Source organism: Dromaius novaehollandiae, chromosome 17 (assembly GCF_036370855.1).
Source record: "Dromaius novaehollandiae isolate bDroNov1 chromosome 17, bDroNov1.hap1, whole genome shotgun sequence".
Taxonomy (NCBI): Eukaryota; Metazoa; Chordata; class Aves; order Casuariiformes; family Dromaiidae; genus Dromaius; species Dromaius novaehollandiae.
The window spans coordinates 9,622,011-9,637,489 of NC_088114.1; the positions used below are offsets into that span (position 1 = coordinate 9,622,011).

Here is a 15,479-nt window from a genome sequence, read left to right on the forward strand (position 1 = left end):
TACACTGACAGGATGGTGGGAGAAAAAAATCCCAAACAAAACCAAGCTGTACATGAACAAGCAATGTTGTTTTGGTGCAGAAGGCCTCATCTGATACACTGAACTATGCAAGTCCTTGGGAATCTCTATGCCACCATGAATTTCATTACTTCATTATCCAAATTAGTGGTGTTTTAACAATAATTCCCTGGAAAAGAAAGAAAAAAGCCTCAGGGCCAATCAAATCCTCAAAAAAAAAAAAAGTTAATGCCCCTGAGGCCAGGCTTTTCTATAACTAATTTCTCCTATTTGTATTGATAAGAAACACATTTAATCTTTAAATAAGGGAAATGATACTAGAGGTTTTCTGAGCTTGCAAATTAATCAAAACAGTTCTGCCTTCAGACAAAGGAAAAGGATTACATATTTAAAATATTTCCTTACTAAAAAAAATCAGGCTCAAGGACTGGGGTGATATGATCATCTACAAATTTACTCTACTGCTTCTCCTTCAACCTTTTCAAAGAAATTCTGACAGTGAACTGTAAGGCATATATCATCTGTGTTGACTTCAATTCAAATTATGACAAGTTCAGTAAAAACATTCATATCCATCAGTGAAAAAAACCCCATGTTTAAAGGTCATTGGTTTCTTTTCACCATCCAGAATATTTGCTTTGGGAATATCTAGATAGTATAGAATGAAAGCAGCTGCAACAAAGCAGAAAAACTCCAATATATGATCAGACCAAGAGTTTTTTCCTGATTTTCATAAGATGCACATTTTTGTTCTACTACCATATATCAATTTGTATGTGTGACCCTGTCAAATATTAAGAGTTGCTGAGGTTTTTTGATTCAAAAGTTTCTTTCAACTACTCATCCTTACACATACAGGACTTGTTTGCTGTACATCCTAAAAAAGCTCCGAGCAGTGCTTCCTTCCTCAGTGCTTGGATCTTGTTCAGGCTGCTGCGGTGTGCATGCTCGTAGCCAAGTGACTGATCATATTGCATCTTCTCAGCATTCTTTATGTTCTTTTCATGGCCAATTAACAGCTTGCATGAAGTGATGCCAACCTGCACAATATGCATGTCCAGTTAACACTGTCAGGCACCTTCCTACAAGCCTGATTTTGAAGGGTACCTGTACAGTTGGCACATTAGTACTAATGCTACAAAGAATCCCTTGGCAGCTAAAATGAGAGCATTGGGCTGAGTTGTCATTAATAGACCAGTCTGATGATCTTGGCCCCAGTTACATGCTAAGATACTACAAGTCATATACTCACAATAGAATACACTGACATACTGCATTTTCAGTGGAAAGTGATGAGCAGATACAGTATTTTACACTATCCCAAGTTGAAATAGCATGTTTCATGGAACAAGCTTTTCTATTGTATTTCAAAAGCAAAAAGTAGTACTTTGAAAGTCACCTATAAAACCTAGTTGGAATTAATACAATATAACCAATGAATAAGCATAGGGAGAACAACTAAACTGCAAGTAAAAACAGAAAGGCTAATTTACACAACAGCATGTAACAGATGCATGTTACCATCATAATTCTCAACTGTATTCTGACCATGCAAACAAAAGTTTGCTATGGTCCATTTTAACATTAAGGTGAATTTGCAGCAGTAATTATTTATCAGCCACTGCATGAACTGGCTTGTTGGTGCTAACAAAAAGTATATGTTTTTTGTTTTTGTTTTTTCTTTCTTTTTTTTTTTTTTTTTTTTTGCTTTCTAACCTGTTTGCATTAATAGGAGAAAAACTTAAAAATCAGGATTAGCAGAAAACAAAGTTAAAGCACAATATATCTCAATGTTCCTGAATCATATAATCTAACCAAAAAGACCTGTATCAGTGGAAGGAAATTTTCTGCAGAAAACAGTTCAATTATTTCAAAATATAAGTGGTATTAAAGTCTACATAAATATTAAAAAAAGCTTTCCATCTACAGAAATTATTCAGACAAAAACCACTATTTTCTAGAGGAACAGCTCCTCTTATTTGAGGGACAAGAATAAAATAAATGAATTGTTACACACATTCCACTATGCATTGTGTTACATTGTCTCTGAAGTATTTATTTAAATATGTAGGTATAGAAGCAATTCCCTCAAAGTAGTGGGACTGATTAAACTTTGCTAGAGTAGTATATATACAACACAAGATCAGTAGAACTTAGTGCTCAAAATGCCAAGAATCACTTGAATCATTTAAAAGTTCCTTGAAGATCTTTAAAAAATAACAGCAGTTATAAACACACTGTAAACATGTTATGTATTAAGTAAAGCAAAATCATTAAAGTCATTATTGGTTTCTTTCATTTAAGACATCAGCAATTTAAAAGACTACTTTATTGGTGCATTGAATACTCTTTTCAGATTGCCAAACCTGTAACTGCTGTAGAAGGGCTACCAAGAGAAAAGTTCAGAGCAGTTCTCATCACAGACATCTCAAAAGGCAGAGTTTTAGAGGAAGGGGGAGAAGAACTGCCCAAACAAGCCCTTGAACACAGCTATAAGGTAAGCCTCATCATAAAGACAACTGCATGCTGAATAAGGAGTGACTTCCTTTTCAATGGCTTTTTATGTGAAAGAATATCATCATCTACCATCTGTTTCGAGACTCTTGTGACTGAGAAATTCAGTAATAAGATCCCCTGGAGTTAATAGAAAGATGGGGAATACATACAAACCACAGGGTCACTAATTCAGGACATCTGTATCTTATTGTTTCTACATTCCACATTCCGCCAGATGTGCATTTTTTATTACACACACCGTCATTAGAAAGCTGCTGTTGTCTTACAAGGGGAACTCAGAAAGAGATTGAAATCTTCCAAGAGAGTTCAAAAGTGGGGATACTTTCAAAACTGAGTCCGGTGCATTAGTCTGCAACTCCTTCTATTATCATTTGGCTCTGCCTATCTTTCCTACTGTTTATAGCTATTCAGTACCGAACACCAGGGCAGAAGCCAAGATGAAAAGTCACTATAAACTTGATCCCGGCAATAGTATCAAAATTCTGGGCTGGACTCAGATTCCTTTCCCTCCCTGCTTCATAAATACAGATATCAATTTTGCTAGAGAAATGAGAAAGGCATAATTAAAGTGATAACAACAGCAGGACCCAGCAGACTTTTTTAAATCTCAGCTGTAGTTGAAAGAAATGAACCTGAATCTACACAAAAATTATCTCCTTAAATATATAATTCCCCCCAAAAATGTAAGAAATAATTACTATTCTAGAAAGTATTCTAGACAGCATAAATCTCAGTAATAAGACACTTCATAGCAATATTAAGCCAGAGTTCATCAAAATTACCTTTTAATACTGCTGAAATATAAACAACGTCTATTTGCACCCTTGCCCTGCTTCAACTTCGAGGCAGGTCCTATTACAGTCAACAAAAAGATAACCAGAAGAGGAAAGGGAAAAGTAACAAAGCAGTAAAGCTCTGTAGGATCTGGTTATCACTCCCTTGGGCACTGAGCTCTTATATTCTAACAGGATGGATATACTACAAATATGGACTTTGGGTGGTTTTACAGATAATCTGTGTGCATGCATTTTCTGTGCAAGCAAAAAAAGATGAAGTTGGTAGTTTGAAATGCTGAAGAGCAGTTTCAACTGAGCTGTGTGGTTCACAGATTAATTTGCTTCTCTGCAACATTCATGAGCTAATCAGAAAACTTTGTTCTAAAGCTTAAAAAGAAACCTACAAAACCCAAACATTTCTGTATATATACACCACCTACCAGCAAATAAAACAGCAAAAAGAATGCTGCCAGATATTCACAGCATATGACATCTGCTTTAAAACATTATTCAGTGATTTTGTCAGTTTTGAAGCATGTTTCTTTGGTTTTGCACTAATATTTTGAGCCAGGCAAAGGCTCACACTGCAGGGAAGGGATAAAATAAAAACAATGCAGTTTTTCAGAATTTTTCTTCCTTTTCTTGACATTGGACTGGCTCATAAGACTCAAATGACTGAGCATCTAAGCAGAAACATTTCAAAGGCAGAAGTACAGAAGGCATTAGAGAAGCTCCTGGACCCTCATTTTCAGAATCACAAGAGGACAGATGTGCCATGCAGAAGGTGGTATTAGGATAGACAGTGAACAAAAAGAAGTGCAAGTAAGCTTACAAATCAGTCATGACAACTTATCCATCTATGTTCTTTCAAAAAATCAGTCTAACCATACCTTGCTTTTCCCTGGAAAGGCTCCTAAATCTAATCTCAGGAGAACAATCAAATCCTTCCCATGTATCCTCTTGTCTTGATAATCACACCAAACAAGACAGCTGTTTTTGGCACCCTAGTCACATTGTCCAGGTGTTTTAATCTTGAGGCCCTGCACCATCAATAGTCCAGTTAACTTTTTCCCCAGCCATCTCTTCCGCATGCTTTTGGAATCTATACCTTCTCAGAGACAGATATATGAAGTTCCTTCAATCTGCTTTGTCCTGCTTACCTCAGCAGCGATGTTGCTACATAACTGTGGATTTCCATTAAAAATTAAAAAAGCTTCCCACCTTCTAATTCCATTGTTTTGGCAGATCTGCTGTTTCAACTGGAATTCAACAGGACCATCCATCCACTCCTGTTACACAGGGATTTTACTGCAGACTAACAATATGGGCTCCAGCTAACAATCTGTCAGAGACTAAACTCACTGGGATAGTGACAAGAGGCTGTCACCTCAGTTTGTCCTTCAGGGCAGTCTGAAGTACACACTTGGCAATACAGAACTTGAATGAGATGCTGTCACAACAGCCCTAACACAAATTTGAAGTAACTATGAAAATCTGTACAACTGCAGTAACCAGATTTGTGGGACACAAAAGCAGGTTCCCCCAGAACAGAAATACTGTCCTGATTGTCAACAACAGCAGTTCAAATACTTCGGATATCACTACAAAGGCAGAAAGAAGAACCACTCAATCTCAAGCAAACATTTTCTTAGAGAGCAGTCCTGCCTGGATAACCTTGTTCTTCAGTCAGACCTATCGATTGATAGTCAGAACTGCAGAAATAGCATACTACCTTCTTAGAAGCTAATTCTGCATCTACCCAAGCCTCTAAATACTGTATGCCATATGCTATACATTCGGCATAAAAGCACATTTAGCATAATGGGATTAGTATCCAATACTCTTATACTCAGCAGGTACAGCAAGAACATAAACTGAAGGGATTAGAAAACTAAGAAATAAGTTTTCTTCCATTCTACTCAGTCATTAAAAAATAAAAATGAATCAAGTGTATGAAGTCGACAACATGAGGCACCACAGAGCAAGTGTATTACACTAAAAGTGTCAAAGAACATGCATGTTTAAAATAAGGGATACAAAGCTGCAGAAATAAACAGCCAGATTTTACAATCATTAAGGTGGTTTCCAGATCCCTTTCTCACATCATTGCACCTGAATCATCTAGCATGCTGTCATTTTAATACAGGGAAGATAAACATTTCTTTTCCTGAAATATGTTTGCCTAAAAAACCCTCAGACATTGCAAGTCTCTCCATAAACATACTGCCTACAGTCAGCAACATCATGTGTTTATATATGCCCCTTCGCAACACTGCTTCATTCACACTTCCATTTTGAGTTTCTTCATATCATACTACTCTAACAGAGTCCATCACCATTTGCTACACAACAGAAGAATACATTACAAGTCATCTTCAATCTTTCTTTGAATAGCAACATGGCCCAACAAAATAACATCAATTACAACATCTATTTACATAGAAAAGTAGCTTCCATTTATATACATTTCACTCACAACTAACTCTAATTTCAAAACATAACAAGCTTACATATTTTGTAGAAATTGCTCTGCATTATTAGCTTGCCAAGAATTTCATCATGATATCCAAGACTAAGGACACATCAAAATGGAGAAGTTAATCAACATATACAGCTTTCACAGTGATACTCAACTTCCTGTGATATTTTGCATGGATTTATGACCTGCACTACCACAGAAAAAAACTATTCAATTGAGTAGCCAGTTCACTACCAATTTAGCATGCAGGAATAAAAAATAAAACCAAAAATGATTGCAATAGCATAGAATAATGTCAGTCAAACATACTATAATGTTATTATGCTAACAAACATTACGATTATTATACACATCTAGATTAGAACAAAAATTCACAGTTGCTTACTGCTTGCTAGGTCAACAGTTTGAATATCAGGTTTGCTTGAAAACATAAGACTTTCTTCTGTTACATTTTGATTTACAGAGAGCCTCCTATTCTTTGAAAGCTCACCAGGCAGCAATATGTAGCAGTGAGCAAGAAAAGTCAAACTCCTCTAAGCACAGTATAATTAAATCAAGCAACAGAAAAATTTTGGGATGTCTCCTGGTGAGATAATGAATTTTGTAAAGTGGAGAATACAAACAACAGTAGGAGAGCAAACCCTACAATTGCTGAACCTGCTTCTGGATTAAACTTCTGGAAACATAACCTATATATTATTCCTAAGCAGACACAAGCAAAGAAATGCACTCTTGGTATCTTCGTAGGTGGCATGAGTCGGCCTTTACGTATTCATACTTTTAGACTTCAATCACCTCTAAGAGTGGCATTTCATTTTCTCGCATCACAGTAAATTCTGAAATAAAAACAAATAGCCTTGCAGAAATGTATGCTATCATACAGCATAGAACTTGGAATAAAAGCCTTTGTCTAAAAAAAACTCAGTTGCAGGCAAAGGAGGCAAATGACTGATGATGAGCATGAACCACCAGCACACTAGATTTCTGTCTAATACAGAAAATAAAACATGTAAATAGAAGGCCACAGTTAGTGAAAGTGTGCTAAAAGTTATTTTTACTGAAGCCAGTATATGCTATCATGTTCTGCTCCAAGTATATGCGGTTTCCTAGAAGAACACAGAAAAGATAAATGGGAGAAGAGATAACTGGACTGTTGATGGTGCAAGGTCTCAAAATTAATGCTTCTGCAGAAGGTATGCCAAAGCATAATGTGCTCTTGGCAATTTAAGCTGCTTATGATCATGAACTATGCAAGTAGCAATTGTTACATAGCCTGGAAATGCCTCAGCTCTATTTCCAGTCCTCTGAACCAGGCATAATGCAAAGAAAATGAGCATATATACTCATGTGCGCATACATGTGCCTATAGAAAAAACTGTGCCAACCACATTGACTGTAATCAAGTATGTAAGGTCCTTCAGCTACTGAAACTTAATGAAGTTACACTGTTTGTTACATGCTGATTTTTTTTTTCACATTTCAGCAAAAATTAGTCATGCAGTCACTTAGACAGTAATACCACCTAAAAGCTTTCAGCTGTTCTCATGCTGTCACAGCATGCCGCCACTCAGGGAGGAAAGGAATGGGACACACTTGCTTGTGCACCCCACAAAGTTACAGCAGTTTCAATTTCTAGCACCATACAGCTGTGCTTTTTGGGGTCAGAGCTTTCCATGCAATTGCTCCTACTACTGTGGGGCAGTACGATGTTAGACACCAGACTGCTTCAAGTCCCACGGGACCTCTCCAAACTGTTAGACAACAGTGGGGTACCCTGAAGGAAGAAAAACTATGTAGTAGAATGAGAAGCTGGGAGACAAACAGCTAAAGTCTCAAAAGTACAAATACAACCCTCTTTCTAAAGAGCTATAACCATTAAAGCACATTTCCCTAGGGGACTTAGGATTAAACCCAAGACTCCCCTTGTCTACAATTCTGTCTCACCAGGAAACATCTATGGAACTCATTTGCAAAGTGGAATGTCTCCCTCCTTTAGTAAGTTATCTGTCATTGCAACACCTATTAATACTACAGGTTGCTTATTTTAGGTGATAAAAAGTTAAAAAACTATACCAACTGGAGACTGGTAAAATTCCACAATGGAATTATGTATTTTCCCCTACATAACACAAAACAGTTTTATATTAGAGGCATGTGAAACTTTAATCCAATTTCCTTGAAATGTGATTCATGATTACATCCTCATACTGTCCCCTTCCCCTCCCAGCTTCTTTTAAATGATTACTCACTCTTCCTGTTTGTTGTTTTTCATCTCATATGCAAACAGGCATAGTGAACACTGAACACTTTACACACTGCCTGCTATGTCTTTACCTTTGAAGGATAAAGAAGGATATCCCTTTGTAAGAAAAGGAAGTTTACACTTATAGATTCAACTGTACAAAAACAAATGAAAAACAGAATCCTTTAACAATTAGCAATTTATTAACCCAATAAAGCACCAAAGCTATCTTTTTTGACATTCTTCCAAAGTATTTTTTGACATAAGAATTCTATCAAGAAGCATGGAAATCCCAGACTTGTTCCCCATGTAGGTATTAACTCCAACCTCTTTCATTGTTACAATTGCAACAAAGTAATTCAGAGACTTGCAGACTCTAAACAACCATCTAAGATGAAGACACATGAACTGTGCCGGAGTTTAGGCTTTCCTTTGAACACTGACAGCTCTTATTTGATTCCTGTAACATACTATTTTAGCTTACTATTCAACAGACATCCAAGCCATCACTACCAACTTAATCTGTTCTATCCTCATTCTCCACTTACCAGAGCTGGCCTCGTTGACCTGACCTGGTGACCACTACAAATAGCTTTCAACTTTTGTTTTCCATTGGCAAGTAACAATTCCAGTTACACCTTCTTTAGCTCAAGTTTTAATAATTTCCTCATTTGTTTTCTCTTTTATCATATTCTGTTTTTTCACACTGCCAGCACTTCTAGTATCTCACATACCATCTGTCAAATCCAATTCCCAGAAGCGGTTCCTTGAAAGGCAGTAGTACCTTTAACCATTTAGTTCTATCTTTAAATACTCATTGCCAAATCATTACCTTTTTCATCACTTTTTTCTCCCTAGTCTTCTCATTTAATTGATAGTTCGAGTATATTTTGCTGAGCTGATCAAGTTTCCACTTTGACACTTCAACAATCACCACACTGATTTTCTTCTGTCTTCTTTTCCTGTTCCAGTGCTAAAACTGATCTCTCAAAAGTCAAAGCTTGCCAGCCAAATCTTTGAGGTTACAGTGCATTAGCTGTTGATAAATTCTGCGTGGATGCACTATATGGTCAAGAACAATTTTTTGTATATTTTTCTCAGCCTTTTCTAGTGGAGGCTTTTTTTTCCCCCTTCAAATCAGGAAACCTACAGTAGACATTAAATTTTAGCCAAATCTTCAGTCAGCAATCTGACAGTTGAAAAATCATCATAAAATGAGGATAAAGAGGTTTATAATTAGACAGATGTGTACATTTCTGAGAAAAATACATAGCCAAGGTTTTGTCGTCTTCAAAACACAAGACAGTCTTCAGGGAAAGACAAAAAGATTGATTATGGCCTATTAAAAGGAGAAGCTGCAAAAAGTTTTGTGGGAAACAGTGATCAGAATAAGATAACCCTAAGATGAAAAACAATGTTATAACTAGAGTAACAGTAAGCCCTTATATGCCAATCAGCAAAAAAGAAGAGCTCCAGCTTTAGTCTGTGACAAGCTTTTATATTGTTAAACTTCTATGGTAACAATTATATGTACTTCACTGCTATTACTTTTCTTCCTTTGATATTTAAACTGTGATGTTTTGTAGACTTACTTCAAGTCAGCTGCTATTAAGTTAAATCCATTGTAAAGATGTCCTTCTACTGAAACTTTCTTCAAGTAAGAATAGCTGTCCAGATCTGAAGTCAAGAAGTTTGTTACAAGAGCACCTAAGAAAGAAGTACATAGAGCAACTTGGACATGTGAACTCACTATTCTGGCAGGCTTGGTGAAACAGCAATACATAAGATTCCTGCTACCAATGGTATTAATATCAGTGAAAAATAACCTTTAAAAACCTTAAGGTTTTTTATTGTGCTCAAAGTACTTGATTTTTATTTTGAGAAAGAACTCAGTCAAAAGCTCAGTTACACAGAAGTCACATCTATTAACTATTCTTTACTTGATGTGCCCTTCCTCTCCTCCCACCTTGCCAAACTTCCTCTTTTCTGTCTTGCTTCAGTTCCCCGATATATGACCCTACAATGAAATACAAATGACATGGTCCATTTGTTTCTGTATAACATCACATTTTCCCACTGCAATATATTCCTACTGCAGTCCCACATGACAACTACAAACAAACTCATTTTTACTTTAAAACAGATGTGCTTTCAGAAGTGTTTTTCTTCTATTTCTGCTACTCTGATTCATCACTGTGTGAGAAGAGACTACCACCACCTTTTAGCCTATCTTCAGCATGACCCACATTGCACTGTTACCCTCCATTCTTGTTTGCACAAGAACACACTTTAAAAAAGTCTAGTGTAATCCAGAAAAGTGAAGAAAGTTTAATTCAACCCTTGTCCAGGTGTTCTGAGTGTTAATTAGAATTAACATTAAGAGAAAACAGTTGATGCTGCATTTCTTGCCTGGATGTAACCAACTGAAAGTCTAGGCACTGTATCTAGTTTTACTTGTGCCTGTTTGATTAGAATGTCATTAGCCAAGTCAAGCTCCTCACACAGGTATGCAGACTGATTAGTTAGCACCATTTTGTGGCCTAATAAGATGGCTTATAAATTTATATTAATACTGTAATCAGCATTTTATTGGGACACCAAGACTTGTCCATGTGCTCTTTTTCCTATTTCTAGTCCTTCATACCTCTTCCTTTTGCATTTTTGTCAATCTTTGGCTGCATATAGTTTGTCAGGGCTGCCATCTTGCCTTTCTTACTGATTCCTAGCCATGTCCCACCTTCTTTTCCTTCTTCCATATCCAGACCTAATGAAATAAAAGTTAAGCCATTTCATTCATTTTCAAAAGTCTTAAGTCACAATTTCTTAATGAAGTCTTAAGTCTTGATAGGGCTGGATGAAATCAATAGGTACAAGACTGTTTAGACAAGTACAGATGAAGTAAGCAAAAAACAGCCACCCCCAATTCTGTACTAGCTAATATTTTCAAAAATACTGCAAGAACAGATGAGAAAGAATGAGCAAATTAAATTTTGAAATAAGATGTGTCAATATGCTAACATACATGCAAACTTTAGACAGACTGAGAACATATGTTAATTCAAGGGCAAATATTTGAGAAGATTAACTTATTTGCAACTTTGCTATTTCTGAAAACAACTAACCAGAACAATTTAAAGTGAATTAGGTAACTAAAAATCTTGGACTCAGGTAACAGTAATTTGCTCTGGTAGAAGCGTTTTTTTGATTCAGTAATGCATAAGTTAAAAAAATACCACTTATTTGCAGTGAGTTCATGTTAAACACCAAGCACTTAATGGAAAAGGATGTGTTTCTATATAAATATGCATACTGCTACAAACCTTTTAATTGTGCATCATAATGCCATAAGACAGCTTTCATTAAAAGACTAAACCAAAGGTTTCGGATCCTTATTCAGAAGCTTTCTTCAATATCCAAAACCTCGATATCAAGTTTAATCATGTCAGATATTTAAAGAACACTTTACTACTGTTGTCTACCTTAACTGTGGGGCACACAAAAGGAAATATATACAGCTACATTGGCCAATGTCCAGTGACTAACAGAACAATTCCTGTTTTGTAATGTTGTAAGAATAAAAAAAAAATCAATGTTAAGTCAAAGAATAAAATCTGATTTTTTCTGAATTGCTTGAGATTAACATTATCTCAAGAGGGTGTATTAAAGATTTTCACAGAAAAACCCCTGAAGAGAGAATATACAGTTTCTTGTGTCACGCACAGCCAAAACTGACAAGGGCATTAAACACAAGTTTAAGGCTTTTCAGATTTCAAGACAGTGGGGTGTGTTGCTTTTTTTTTTTTTTTTTTTTTTTAAACCCCACTACATAACAGGGGAAGCAGCATCCACACTGTCAGGAATCTGGAACATCAACCAGAATTTCAGAAGCAAGGAAGCTGCAGTGCAGTGGGAGTAATTTATCCTCACAGGCCTCCCTGACAATGACAATAACACACAATCTTTGCAAAGACAGAATCTAGTATTTAAACAACATTGTTTTCCAGAATCTCATTTTTGTCTCTGAGAAAAGGAAGAAATTAGTTATATTTAAAAGTGAGCATACAAAAGAGATTCCCTACTGAAGAGGGCCAGACAACTGGGTGACTGTCAATTGAGCAACATGCAGGCAGAAAGTTAATAACCTTGTAGATCAATAACTAAAGCTATTCTGCAGCCTATAAATTACTAGTTGATAAGAAAAATGAGAAAAATTTCACTTTCAGGAGACTCAGCTTAACAATTTCAACTGACTAAAGACAAGGAGTGTGTACAGTAGCTAATTCTAAGAAAAGAGTTTCACTGCATTTAAAAAAGATGAAGCAACTGGCTGTGATGGAAAATTTAATAAATTTCCACTGCACTGCTTAGACTGAAGTCAACTGAAGAATGTAAAACTGAAAAAACATTCAAGTTCCTTGGTATCTACCTCCCCAGAACAAACTAATGATGTCATATTGTCACCAAATAACTTCAAGGATTTTTTTCAAGATGTTAAAACAAAAATAACACAATAGCAACGCAGCTCATCTGTCAAATCTCATGAAATATTTTCCCCAGAAGTATGAGGGAGAAGAATATTTTTTTACAGCCTGTGTTTTTGTATTTCTAATGATTCCTTCATAAAGTATGTGAAAACTAGTCAAAACAGACGTTACAAAACAGTTACATACCACTAAGGATTTCATTGCTGTTGTCCCAAAAATCTGCTGATTTGGATGGTCTGTGGTAAAATTCATCTCTATTAGCTGCTAGAATAAGCCTGCAAAACACAAGAAGAGAGAGATACTATTACATACAAGTAGTCACTCCACAGTTGAGGCAGGAACAGAATCCAATTCTTGAAACAGCATTACCTCATTTTAAGAATGAAACTATCCTTTCTCCTACCATCCAACCTTTATCACTCAGTAAAGAAACCAAATGACAGTTGACAATAACCTTCTCTCTCAGTATCTTAAGCCATTCAGCAGGTCTATCTTGTTGCATGAATGAGGCAGCCATTCTTTTCAAAGAATAGGATGCAAACAAAGCAAGAGGATTGCACAGGCAACCTTAACAGAGAATCTTTAGCACATGAAGTTACAGCTTAATTAAAAGATAATTTAAAGGTAACCTGTAGTTTATAGGTAACTTAAAAAAAATGAAGCATCAGAATAATTTTTTATTATGTCATTATTCAGGACCATGTAGCCACAACATTTTTGAATCTTTAACTTGGACACCTAAAGCTCTGTTTATGCAGTTCAAAGATATAACTGATGCTTTTGGCTGTATGTACCCAGAAGGAAGATGAATTTGTGAATCTGCCTCCACGGTCTAGCCCCACTGACATGTGATATAGGAAAGACAGCACACAAGAAGGCAGAGAAGTGAAGGGAAAAGGCAGAGTTTTATTTTGCACCAGCCAAGAGGGATTTTGGTGGGGGAAGTTGGTTGGGGGGCAAGTATAAGGGAGTTCTACAAGAACAATGGGAAGAAATATTTGAATCTTTTAGGAGACTTGGTCACTGCAGCACACAAACTGCAGGAAGCCCTGAAGGCTACACAATCAGAAGGTAGAAGGAAGTTTAAAAAACTTGTAATAGAAAAATGTTGCTGGATGAAATTCATTATATGTATTTTGTAATAAACACCTGTAAGCCCACAAGCAGTGTTGACCTGTACAAAAATGTATTACAGCTCTTGTGCCGTCTAAAATTATCAAACTTTAGAAAATAAACAGATACTAAGAGACACCAAGAAAGAGCAATGACACAACTATATAAAATTCTGCTAGCTATGTATGATTCCCTCTACTCTGTACACTGGTAAGTTATAAGTGTCAACTGCAGACTTGAAAGACCTAATTCAATGTGGTGTTTAAGATGTGGTAGGCACACAAGATTTGAGGAAGAGCTGGCCTTCCTACTGTTAAGAGTTTTAGCCTTGGTAGCAAATGCAGGCCATTCAAATTCAGGAACAACAAGTTCAAGTCAGTCAGGCTGGGAATGCAAAACAGGTATGACTTTAAAAAGTCAGTACATCCAGACTGCTTCAGAGGCATCTAGAATAGTCTCAGTTAAATTTTTCTGGCCTTTGAGAAGGAAAGGAAAAATTTCTTTATTTGTTTCATCTAGTAGAATCATTAAAACAAATTTGCTTAGCGTATTCATTTACAGAGCATACAGATACCTTATTGATTGTATGCTACAGTCATTCCATCCCAGTGTTAATACTGAAGCCCTAGAAAGAAAAGGGAAGTCTAAGCTAGGCTGATTGCACATCCATTTTTCAAAAACAGTGAGGGTTAACACTTATTTAAAAGCACGGGAAGATAACATCAGAAACTCAATTTAATGACTTATTGCAACATCAAATAGATGCATGTTATCTATAAATAAAACTTAAGTTAGAAACATTACTGTGTTTCTATGCTGAAAATAATCAAAGCATTCAGATAACTCACCACTTTCAAACACACAGGTGAGCTTTCATTTGACACTGCTCTTCTGTCAGCCTTTTTTTTTTTTTTTTAATCACTACTTTGCTATTAATGGAATACAATTTAAGAAGTATTCTTTACTGATAGGACATCCCCACCTGAAGAGCAGGTAAAGGATTTGGCTGATCCAGGTAAAGAACAAAGGTAACTGCAAACCTATGCAAGTCATGTACTGGAGACTCAGGACAATAGGTGACTGGCCAGAGGAAGAAGGTAAACTTTGTAGTTTCCTCACTAAGACACCAGCCCACTGTTTTTCACATCTCAGCAGAAGTCCATCCAGAGAACCTCTAGGAGTTATAGTAGAAGGCAGTAATTAAGCTATGGGATAGACTTGCAAACAGTCCAAGATTTCAGTGCTGAATCTCATCAGTGGTACATCAAGCAGGTTCTTTAGAGCATCAAAAAACCAAAACCAAACCCAAAGAAACAGAAACCATTTGGGACAGATCTTATTAATTGCAGCTTTCAAGGAAATTAAGGGTACCAGAAGATGGGTTCCCTGCAGAAGAGACAGCCACACACAAGTCCTTGAAGATACAAGATAACACAGTAGACTGGACCTTGAACATTTGGATACAATGGATTGAGTCTTTTTAAGCACAGTACCTCAATGGACAAAGATACCAGATCTCCCATTTGTGGGGTAAGACAAGTACTAGATGTCTGTGCTAGGTTAGGGTTGCTTTACTAAGGGTATTAAAAATGACAAGCCAACCTGCCATTTAAAAAGTCAGTTAATAAGCTTTATAAAAGCTTGTATCTTCTTGGACACACAAACCCCAAACATATCATTGTCTTCTTGCATATTTAAAAGGGGAGTAAAGATAAAGCTACAATGTCACTGGTTAGAAGAATATTAATGATTCAGTAATTCCATTCTCCCAATAAGACTTACTGCTCAGACTCAGGGTTTTTATTGATTTTCTATCAAGACAACATACATTTACTGCCACACTAGCCATC

At 36.3% G+C, this 15,479-nt stretch overlaps 1 protein-coding gene across 4 annotated transcripts in view; it reads right to left on the minus strand.

Annotated features, from left to right (window-relative positions):
* The window catches only part of TANGO2 (transport and golgi organization 2 homolog), a 44,970-nt gene that overhangs the window by 12,655 nt on the left and 16,836 nt on the right, over positions 1–15,479 (minus strand). For 3 of the 4 annotated variants that reach the window (XM_064522111.1, XM_026106854.2, XM_064522112.1), the window contains 3 exons: positions 12,703–12,791; positions 10,677–10,796; positions 9,625–9,739 (listed from right to left, as the gene is read on the minus strand). In XM_064522111.1, coding sequence (XP_064378181.1) covers positions 9,625–9,739; positions 10,677–10,796; positions 12,703–12,791 — 324 coding nt within the window. The remainder of the gene's footprint in view (positions 1–9,624; positions 9,740–10,676; positions 10,797–12,702; positions 12,792–15,479) is intronic. The other variant, XM_064522113.1, reaches the window with a different exon arrangement.